The 11601-nt window shown below is 43.1% G+C and overlaps 1 protein-coding gene across 1 annotated transcript in view; it reads left to right on the top strand.

Annotated features, from left to right (window-relative positions):
- Positions 1–11601, top strand: part of itsn1 (intersectin 1 (SH3 domain protein)) — a 46126-nt gene that overhangs the window by 18760 nt on the left and 15765 nt on the right. Inside the window, exons 18-31 of the mRNA XM_020606655.1 lie at positions 854–972; positions 1080–1357; positions 1567–1727; positions 2152–2166; positions 3117–3349; positions 4024–4198; positions 5118–5204; positions 5292–5440; positions 5601–5680; positions 5768–5940; positions 6026–6071; positions 6569–6690; positions 6879–7002; positions 7883–8077. Of these exons, the coding sequence (XP_020462311.1) occupies positions 854–972; positions 1080–1357; positions 1567–1727; positions 2152–2166; positions 3117–3349; positions 4024–4198; positions 5118–5204; positions 5292–5440; positions 5601–5680; positions 5768–5940; positions 6026–6071; positions 6569–6690; positions 6879–7002; positions 7883–8077 (1957 nt within the window). The remainder of the gene's footprint in view (positions 1–853; positions 973–1079; positions 1358–1566; positions 1728–2151; positions 2167–3116; positions 3350–4023; positions 4199–5117; positions 5205–5291; positions 5441–5600; positions 5681–5767; positions 5941–6025; positions 6072–6568; positions 6691–6878; positions 7003–7882; positions 8078–11601) is intronic.

Here is an 11601-nt window from a genome sequence, read left to right on the forward strand (position 1 = left end):
ATCTAAACAAAAACAAGTCCATTCATACCGCAGCTAGCAATTGTCTTAGCTAACTACTGCCAGTTCTATATTGGGTGGCAGTGAAGCAGGATGTGTAAAATGTTTTAGTTGCAATCACAGACTCATGATGACATACAGTATCTGCCAGTGGGGCAGTAGTATACTTTTGTGTACTTTTTTGCTCGCTGAAATCAGAGCCAACCAGTAAATACATGGGAAATCGGCTCATCAACACAAAGGACTGTTTCTAGCAAGTTTGCTGTTAAGTCAAGGCAATTGTATGATATAGCCTAAATCACAAATTTGCAACAAAGGGCTTTGCAATTTGTGCAGCAAACAACAATGACTACATTAAGAAACTTGATCTTGATGAGATAAGAATGACGAGGGAGGAAACTGCAGGAGGAGAATCTAATAGTGTATCTCTCTTCCAGGGCGGACATGGAGGTGTCATTAGTACAGAGCAGACAGAAATAGTCTCTCTTTCTGTCGACTGTTGAACTCGTGCTGGTCAGTGCGCTTCAGGACAGATGTGGAGGATGTTAGTGTCACCTAATGCAAAGCATCAGAAATGAGTCACATTTTGACTTCAGAACCAATGAGCTGTTCACCACCCATGCCTACAAAGACTTAACATTTAAACAGTTGCCATAGCTACCAGCAGGGACATCTTGTCACCTCTGACACAGCCAAAGGGACGGAGCTTGCCTTGATCACCTGACTGATATGTATTTGCTGTTGCTGCTGTTGTTGTTGTTCTTGTTGTTGTCGATGGTAACCCGTAGCAACCAACCCTTCTGATCCCACTTCCTCCTCACTGTTCTTCCTTCCTGTATCCCATGATGCCTTGCAGGAGCTGCGGGAGATCCACAGCCGGAAGCAGAGACAGAAACAGAAGGAGCTGGAGGGAGATGCACACTCACACATATACACCTCAAGTGAGAGAAAGTCTGCTGAGCTGCAGGAGAGCATGTAAGAATGAAATAATTAGAGGTCTTGAATTGTATTTATTTATTTATTTTTATAATAGAATGAAAAGTGATTTGTGTATACTTTAAAATGTCCCTCTCATCCCACAGGTTGTCGCCAGAGGAGGGTGTGGCCTGGAGGGATGAAGCAGGAAGCTCTGCCCCTAAAGCCCCTAGCCCACCCTCTGTCTCTGCACCCCATGCCTGGCTAAACAGGGTGACTCAGGAAGAGGAGGAGAGGAAGAGGAGGGGCATGGAGGAAGAAGAAGAAGTCAGGAAGGGAGCAGGATCAGTAGAAGGGAAGGGAGACGAAGGGATAGGCAAGAAGGACATGCAGGACAAACTGAACAAGCTGTTCAGCCAGCCAGCAGACCCCTGGGCTTCAGCAGGTGTGTTGTGGTTGTTAGAGTGTATGCAAGCATGAGATGACAATATGAGACCCCCAAAGCAGTGATTGGTTTGCTGTTATTTGTGCTTGGTTATTATAGTTATTTTTATATTCTGCCAATTTTCTGTGCTATTTAAAACATTTTTAAATCTAAATTTAACTCAATGAACCCTACAGAAACCCTGTTCAAATATCTCTGTTTCTCTACAGTGGAGAAGACTACGGGATCCAGTTTGTTTGACCAGAAGGCATCATCCAGTGGCTTTGACCAGCCGCAGCAGCCAGTGAAGGTGGTCTACTACAGGGCTCTCTATCCATTCGATGCTCGCAGCCATGATGAGATCAGTATCACTCCTGGAGATATAATCATGGTATGTACAGTAGTATATACGCTGAGTTTAAATCCATACACTTGAATCCTTCAGCCATCTGCCTTTGTACAAAAAGAAGGAAACACAGGACAATGATGCTGCAGACTTGGGTCATATGAGAGTCTATAGTGGCCACCATGACAGTTTAACAAATGGTATATTGTATAGAATGAGTTTACCTTAGATTGGTTGGCCTGTATTTCCTAAATGGCTTCCATAATACATACAGTAATACATGGGTATACATGTGTGAACAGATATTTTAATGCCTCCTTTGTATTTATACTGTATGTGTGTGTGTGTTTTAAAGCCCCCTGTGTGTGTATGTGTGTCTCTGCCCTCACTGAAAAGTGTGTCTGGGTGGGTGTGTGTGTGTGTGTGTATTATTAACGGTTTCCTCTCTCCTCTGCTGTGCAAACTGAAGGTGAAGGGGGAATGGGTAAGTTCTTTCCCCCCGCCCGGTGTTGTGTTTCCACCAATCACAAGCCAGCACTTTTACTGTCATTGTTTCATCTCATGTCATTTCCATGTTCATTCATTTGCTAGTGGGTGAATGGCTTATGTTTGTTTTGTTTTCATGGTTAATGTGAAAAGTTATGAATGTGCTTAACTGTGGGTCAAAAAAATGCAAAAATTCAGAGTCAGACTGCTCAGAATAAATAAATGCTTCCTTTCATAAAATTCATATAATCAGCTTTTTATTACCATAAATAAACAAAACACATAACTAAGACAAGGCTGTCCAGCAGGTTTTTTAGGCATAGTCAGTCCCTACACTTGGCAGGTTTAGATTTAAAACACACTAAATTTAAATCGGCCCTATTTTACAACACATTTGTTTGCAGACTTATCAGTGTGTTGTTGTCAAACTTCTATTTCAACAGTGATGGAGTAAGACCAGGTTCATCCAGATGTGATTTTAGTTAGATCCTTCAGTAGTCCACTATACAGCAAGTGCTTGCAATAAATCTGGATTTTTGATGATTCTCAAGTTATCGAAGTACAATTATTGAATTAGATAGGCAGTTGAAAAGGTCTTTGTTCATTACAAGAGCCTTGTTGGCATGAAACAAGACGGCCCTGGAACCAAATATCAACATAAGAACGGTAATTCCCATAATTGTTGTTGTTGTTGCTGTTTACACCACTGCTCTGCTGTACCATGAGAGTTTCTCATGTCTCTTGTATGATTGTTACTTGATCTTCGCTTCACATCTTATGTGGGTGGGATTAAAATGCTAGGAAAAGACACCAGTGAGGGAAATGAGGAAGCATATAAGTGACTTGAGAAACACCCCATTAATCTGAACATGCAGACATCTCCATACATTTTGTACTGTGTGCTTGTATAGTTGAACTTTATTTTAATCCTGCCCCCTGTTCTGATAGGTGGACGAGTCCCAAACAGGTGAGCCCGGTTGGCTGGGAGGAGAACTCAGGGGGGGTTCTGGTTGGTTTCCAGCGAATTATGCAGAACGGATACCTGACAGCGAGGCGCCAATCAGCCTGCATTCCACAGCCTCAACTGCACCCACATCAGCCCAGCAGCCAATTACCACGCCTCCCCCAGCCCCTGGACACGCGTCCTCCGCCAACAGTAACTGGGCTGACTTTAGCACCAAGTGAGTAAATAATAATAAATTACTTGTACATCTGTTTGATAATTACAAGTGCAAAAAAGCAAAATAAAAAAAACTGGGGGGGGGGCTGCATCACCAGGCACTAACTCCTCGGAAAGATGATCAAAATCTATTTATGTTAAATGTTACAGTGGGGGGCAGCACAGTGTCGCGGTGGTTAGCACTGTTGCTTCACAGCGAGACGGTTCCCGGCCGACCCAGGGCCCTTCTGTGCGGAGTTTGCGTGTTCTCCCCGTGCTTGCGTGGGTTCTCTCCGGATGCTCCGGCTTCCTCCCACTGTCCAAAGACATGCAGCTTAGGTTGATTGGTGTCTCTAAATTGCCCGTAGGAGTGATTGTGTGTGTGAGTGGTTGTTAGTCTGCGTGTTAGCCCTGCGATGGACTGGTGACCTGTCCAGGGTGTACCCCGCCTCTCGCCCGCAGCTGGTTGGGATTGGCTCCGTGACCCCGTTTTGGACTAAGCGGTATAGAAAATGGATGGATGGACATAAGAGCCAGATTTAATTTGTCTTCACTAACATTGAAGGACTAAATATACTGTAAACTGTCACTGCTTAATATTTAAATGAATGTTTTCCCAGTGGACTATTACTGGCTCTCAGAAACACTTTCTACATGACTCCTAATATATGCGCTGTTGTCTGTGTCTATTTTCAGTTGGCCCTCAAATACTGCCAACCAATCAGATAGCGAGGGATGGGATGCATGGCCGACCTCTTCAACCAGTCAGAATCCTTCACTCAGTGTTCCTTCAGCACAGTTACGGCAACGCTCCGCATTTACACCTGCTACTATGACAACAGGCTCCTCTCCTTCACCTGTACTGGGACAGGTAAGAATATAATGACACTGTGCAACTATTAAAGGCAATGCACATCAAAACACCTGCAACCATTATTTTCAATGTAAGCCCACACATCGGTGGTGAACTGTCACAGCATCAGGATACAGTGCAAAAAATACTTGAGTAGTCATCAATTTTGGTAGCTCCGCCCTGAATTCGTGCTTCTCCCGGTGTGTGTTATGGGAGTCATGCGATGCGCATCGCATGACACACCCCGCTGCACCACCTCCAGTGTGCATTGCCCTTTAGTCCCAGAACAAAATGGGATATAGGTTTCTCAAACTGGGCCCCAGATCTGAGTCAAGGATAAGGATAATCAGTATGTTACACACAAAGAATTTGTTTCCGGTACAGAACCGAGGCAGCCATCTGCGGCACCAACTCAACCGATGGCTCTAACCATCGGGGGCAAGTTGGGGGTTCAGTGTCTTGCCCAAGGACACTTCGACACATGGACTGCAGGCACCGAGACTCAAACCTCCGACCCTCTGGTTGGGAGACGACTGCTCTACCCACTGAACCACAGTCGCCCCACAGTCAAGTAGAAAACTCAGTGCCCACGTTTTTATTTTTGTTTATACATGAACATTCCAACTAAGGCTACGCTCACCATTACAGGCCCTAATGCTCAAGTCCGATCTTTTTGTGTTGCTGATTCGCATTCATGTTTGCAAGTGACATGGCTCCAGTGTGAACACCACTGAGGTCTGGTTTAACTGAAATTTAAGATGCATGTGTACAAGAATAACAAAAATAACCTAATCTGTGTGACAGTCAAACTGCGCAGTTTCCATAAAAATGCTATCCTCCAAGTTATCTTTATTGGTGTTTGAGTGGCCGACACTGAATGGTGACGACAGGTGATGTGCAGAGGAGGGAGATGTTAAAGAAAATGTCTTTTTGTCAGGGGGAGAAGGTCGAGGGTCTTCAGGCTCAGGCATTGTATCCCTGGAGAGCCAAAAAGGACAACCACCTCAACTTCAACAAAAATGAGGTAAAACTGTGAAAGCTAATTTTTTCTGAGTGGTATAATTTGCTTAACTGAGTAGAACTAATGGTGTTACTGTTGTTATTAATATAGATAATTACAGTGCTAGAGCAACAGGACATGTGGTGGTTAGGTGAACTACAGACTGGACAGAGAGGCTGGTTCCCCAAAAGTTATGTCAAGCTCATCTCTGCCACCATGACAGCCTCCGCTGGCACCACAGCACGCAGCAAAAACACTAGGTAGGTTAAACTGTCATATCAAATTAGGTACTTCAGTCTCAAGTTCTTCAGGGCTGGGATATTTCCACTGTGGTTTCACATTGTCAACTGTCTCACATTATAAAACTTTTGGTGTATGGGCTGTTTACAGAAGGTTCTGTGTCCTCCTTGTCTCCTCTAGTGAGTCTGCAGTATCAGACAGCCCACCCAATGGAAAACGACCCTCCCCTTCCCCAACAAAACCCTCAGATTCTGGAGAAGGTAACATGAACAAATATGTATGCACATGAACATTTGCTATAAAGCCAGGTGAATTGTCACTGACTCTGTCCATATGCGTCTCTGCAGAGTATGTGGCCATGTACACTTATGAGAGCAGTGAACAAGGGGACCTCAGTTTTCAGCAAGGAGATATTGTCATGGTGACCAGGAAAGAAGGGGATTGGTGGACGGGCCTGGTAGGAAGCAAGACTGGAGTCTTCCCGTCGAATTACGTCAAACCACGCGACTCAGCATCAGAGGTGAGAGCTCATTTGAATGGGAGGTGGGATTTGCACACATTGAGAGAAAAATTTGTGATGATTGTTAATCTTATTCTGTTTGTAGTCACTGGGACCAGCAGGGAAGACGGGCAGCCTGGGAAAGAAACCAGGTGAGCCTTATTTAATTCTGTAATCCTGCTCAGTTACAGCTGCTGCAGGCAACTTTTCATCTGTCAGTATCATTTCAATCTGATCAGTTTGCATAAACGGGTAAAAAGTGAAACTGTTAAAAAGCTAATTAAAAAAAAATCCATAATGTATTAATTGCATTTATAAAGTGAATCACCTGTCACTGTTTTCCCTGTACTGTCTGCAACGTTAAACACAACACTGTGGAAGTGTCAAACAGTAGCTAGTCCGAACAGATTTTCAATTGTTAGTGTGGCTTTTAGCAGCTATACAATAAAGCACAACTTCATTTCATGTGAACTCTGCTGCACCACAGAGAGCGCATGAGGATTCTCGTTCACAGCGCTGACGGTCTCACCATGTTCCATTTTTCTTTTGTCCAGCATGCTTAGATAAATAAGGCCTCAGGTTTTCAGGATATGTAGGGGCAGAATTAACCATATCTTCTGCTTCTTCTTCTTGTCCCTTTCCCCTTTAGAGATTGCCCAGGTCATCGCCCCCTACACTGCTACAGGAGCAGAGCAGCTGACTTTAGCTCCAGGACAGCTCATCCTCATCAGGAAAAAGAACCCAGGGGGCTGGTGGGAGGGTGAACTCCAGGTACACTGCACATTTTCCAAAATATGCAAAAAAAATGTCCAGTGGGTAGAGATTATAAATCATATTTACTTATAATTAGTTTACAGTGTATTCCTATGAGGCTCTTTTATCAAGTTTATCTTATAATACAAGGACAGGCAGATGCTTGTTGTGATTCATGACTAATAACTGTGTTCTGGTTGCTTCAGGCCAGGGGGAAAAAGCGCCAGATAGGTTGGTTTCCGGCCAATTATGTAAAGCTGCTCAGTCCCAGCACCAGCAAGACAACACCCACTGAGCCCACGCCCCCTAAACTGGCACCTGCCAACACAGGTACACACACAGTGGAGTACAAATCAGAATCAGCTTTATTGGCCAATTGTATTGAACACACGAGGAATTTGACTCTGGTACAGTGGTTCTCAGTGTGTATCTACAATGGTCTTCTGTAAGGAAACAAAGTAGATAAGTAAGCAAGATAAGACTGAAAGAACAGGAAGAGAAAAAGTGTGCAAACAAGAAAAAGGAATGTGCATTAGGCAAATAAAAATAAAGTACTTTTAAATATAGAAATATATATACACAGTTTTTCAGATAGATATATATATGGAGGTATTGCACTGTTCATCTCCAGTATTTTGACCATGTTCAGCGCCACGTTTTTGCGACCACACCACAGGGCCAGCGTTCAACCTCCCGTATCTAGGCCGACTCATCACCGCCTTGGATGAGACCGATGACCGTTTTGTCATCTGCAGACTTTAATGGCAGGGTCCTCCAAGGTGCAGTCATTAGTGTAGAGGGAAAACAGAAGCCGGGAGAGCGCTCATGTCTGGGAGGCGCCTGTCCTGATAGTCCGGATGCTGGATGTGATTTTTCCCCAGCCTCACCTGCTGCTTCCTGTCTGTCAGAAAGCTGGTGATCCACTGACAGGTGGGGGCAGGCACAGTGAGCTGGGTCCGTTTAGAGTGGAGGATGTCTGGGATGTAAAGTTGTAAAACGTGAACTTCTGAGGAAGTCTCAGGTGTGTAGTTTAAGAGTCAGGGCTCGAAAACACAAAAAGGAACCTGCACATTAGGAAAGAAAAGATTAAAATAAAACTGAACAGTTTACACATTTTTTCATAAGTTCATTTTAATAAATGAAAAGGCTTGTTACCATAGAGCTGAAAATACTGACTTCCTGTCCGTCACCTCTGTCTCTGGCCCTGAAGCTCTATGTCAGGTGATCGGAATGTACGACTATGTGGCCCAGAATGATGATGAGTTGGCCTTCCAGAAAGGTCAGGTGATCACAGTCCTCAACAAGGATGACTGTGATTGGTGGAAAGGAGAGCTCAACGGGAGGGAGGGTCTGTTTCCCAGCAACTACGTTAAACTGACTACGGATACGGACCCGAGCACACAGTGTGAGTACACACAGACACACACACGTAACCTAACGTGCATCACAGAACACATGCACAATATAATAAAATGAGCATATTAACATACTCTCAATGCAACAGTCACACTACACTGTGCCACACACACATCCCAGAGCCAGGTGTGGAGATGCTGTCCCTCTGTCAGTCTTTGACCCTTGGTTGCATTTACCTTTGACCTCTCACCCTGACACTCCTTTGGGCCTCTTTGATAACCTCCCAGTCATGCACCACCTCTGGTTGGTGTTTGCATGTGTTTGTATGGTGTGCATGTGCATGCCTGCGTGTGTGTATGTGCAGCGTTAGTGTAAAAGTGTTTCTATTCTTCCTGCATGTGTTCCTTCAGCATGATCCACCATAGACTTTAATATATGATCATATCCTGTTATCTTGTTTTACAAAATAAAAGTCTCATGTGTATTGGAGAATAATACAAATATTTTTTAAATTCAATATTGTGATCTAAGCATTTCTTATTAATATTGTGACAATGATTTCAGCTATATTAAGTCTTACCTGCAAATTTGTTCCAATAATTGAAATTAGTTAAATATTTTTATAGTTTGTTAGTGTAAAATAAACATGCATCTAGGTTCTGCAAAGTTCTGTCTCATTTGTTAAATTATATTTTTTTCTGGTGCAAAAAGCCGGAAAATCAACATTATAATGGCATTATATATATCAGCCATTGAAAAACCCGTTAACAGTCAACCACTACTGGTGTTAATTGTAGAACAGTCACAAATAAAATGAAACGTCAAAGAAATAGTGACAAAGAAGTCAAAGCAGTTTTGCTAATTTTAAGGAATTTCCTTAAACAAAAATGGGTCAATTATTTGTTAAAAGCATTGGGGCATTGGCTGAAAAATTATTGTCACTTTTGAAACAGATTTTTCAGTCATTTACCTTTTCCTGGCATAGTTTCCTAGAGCCCAGTGTCATATTTTCAATAGATACCTACTGTATGTCTGAACAATAAGAATGCATGCACAGTCCGTTCACTGTGATCTTTGCTAAACATGCTGACTTGTCTTCACCTTTATGTACAGCTCACCTGTTTCACAACTGAAGCACAGTAACTGTCTGCTGCTGAGCTGTTGCCCACTCTTGATCCTTCATTTCTATGCTAGGTTAGATCACACCTCCACACTGTCTTGCTGCATGCTCCACCCACCTAGCACCTGATTGGTTGTTGTTGTTGTTGTTGTTGTTGTTGTTTTGTTTAGTTGTTTTTGTTGATGTTGTTGTTGTTGTCCTCTCTCTAGGATCATATCATTACCCAGAACCCCCCCTCCTCAAAGCCCTCAAAGAGACCCACTAGGCCACGCCCACTAGGCCACTCAACCAATGGGACAGCAGCAAGAGGTCACATGACCCGGAAATGGCGACTCTCCACCTATAGAAGCCAGAGAGAGACAGACAGACAGACAGACAGACAGACAGACTGTAATGTTAAAACGCCCAGTGGTGGCGAGAACTCTGTCTATGCATGGCTCTGACTGGACTTATATAAGGCTCTGGCTCCAAACAGCACTGTTCACTAGTCAGAACTCCTCTCACACTTTCTCCTCCTCCTTCTCCTTTCCTCCCTCTGTCCTTGCTCTTGTTCTCTTTCAGTTGGAAGGTGTTTAGATGGGGAGGGAAGGAGGACAGGACATTAAAGGAGAGCAAAAGAGGAGATGAGACTATTGAGCTCCTTTCTCCCAGATTAGGCTGATGAACATGTTTGACTGGATCATAGTTACACACAGCAGACTCACTCACACACAGATATCATGTATCTGTACACAGCTCTGTCTTAGTGTGGTAAAGTGGATAGTGGGTCATTTTGTGGCTTTCTGGGAGGTTCTGTCATTAGACTCAATAGCTCAGCTCACCCCTTCCTCCTTCCTCTTTGTCTATTTCTATTTTTTAACGTCGCTCCCATTGGTTCAGCCGGTTCCTCCCTCTGTCAGTCAACGCAGTCCCCCATCACTAGTCCCTCTCCTCCCACAGCTTGACAGAAAGACCCACTATCTGCTGGAGGACAAGTCTCAATGTTAGTCTTTCCCTTTCCTCACTTCTCTCTTCATCTTTCCTCTCCTCTCCTCAGTGCTAAAGACTCCTCCTTCCTACTCCCTTTCCTTCTCCTCCCTTTTCAGTTTTTTTCTCCCACAAAAAAGGAGATGAAAAATAGGAGAGGAGAGGAAATGATGAGGTATTGAGTTGCATCCTACAGCAGTTAAAGGCTAAGTTTCAACCCACAATGCTGCTCCCCCTAACCCTAACCCTAGTTTGTTAGTTTCTCCTTCTGCCTTTCTTCTCTGTTAGGAAAGGAGGCAAGGAGGTTTAGAAGGGAGCAAGCAAGTGGAATGGAACTCAGGGCTAAAATGAAAAGCCATGCAATAAGTGATTAGCATGCCAGCTAACCAGATTACATGCGCGCACAAAGTACAGCATGGTACAAAGAATATAGGAGGATACACACACACACACACACACACACACACGTTTCACATTCTGACAGTGAAAATGTTTTTACCTGTAGTAGTTTAACATTGGCAGTATGTATTAATGAACTGTTGTATGTTCTGTTATTGTTTTTGTTTACTTGTTTACTATTTTGTGTGTTGATGTGATGATGAGATGCTGTCACACTGTTGAGGGCCCAGCCAGCACCATGGACAATATTACACACAGATTCTCTACTGAATACGTAGGGGTGGAATGATTTGTCACGAATCATTTAAATCATTCCAGTTAAAAGAGAAGTTTAGACATTTTGGAAAAACCACTTGTTTACTTTCTTACCGAGAGTTTGATGAGAAGATTGGTACCACTCTCATGTCTGTGTGTGAAATATTAAACTAGAGCCAGGAGGACATTAGCTTAGCATAGCATTAGAAACCAGCATCCAGAGCTCAAACATACACTAAAAACACATCTTAATCCAGCATATAGCTCCTCTTAAAATGATAAGGCATCTTTTTAACATATCTGTTTGTGCACAGATCTAATTGGTGAGATTCTGAGGTGTTTTACTGCTTGTATACTGTTTACAGCTTTACTATACATACAGTATGCCAGACCAGTAAATGGTAAATGGTCGTATACTTCTATAGTACTTTTCTATGCATTGCAGCACACTCAAAGCGCTTTCACACTTTTTGGCCATTTGCCCATTTGCACAGTACTGATCTTATCTCACACTCAGTAAGAAAGCAAATGAGCATTCTTCTCAAAGTGTCAAAACATTCCTTTAAATAGCTTAGTGGTTTTAGCTGTGGCCTAATTTCACAAAGTAGTTTTTAAGTGATTTAAGTTTATCTCCTTCAATTTTCTACAATGCAGTGCTCAGTTTAGTCTTTGTCATTGCAACCAAACTATAAATGCACAAAAAGTTGATTTTAAGTTGCTTCTCTTTGCATTGCAAACCTACTGTATCACACTGTCAAAATTATTCCACCCCTACGAAATATTAAGGCAGAAACAGTGACCTGTGAAATGTTAAACTGTCCCTGCAAACACCT

The sequence above is a fragment of the Monopterus albus genome, unplaced genomic scaffold (genome assembly GCF_001952655.1).
Source record: "Monopterus albus unplaced genomic scaffold, M_albus_1.0 scaffold80.1, whole genome shotgun sequence".
NCBI classification, from domain to species: Eukaryota; Metazoa; Chordata; class Actinopteri; order Synbranchiformes; family Synbranchidae; genus Monopterus; species Monopterus albus.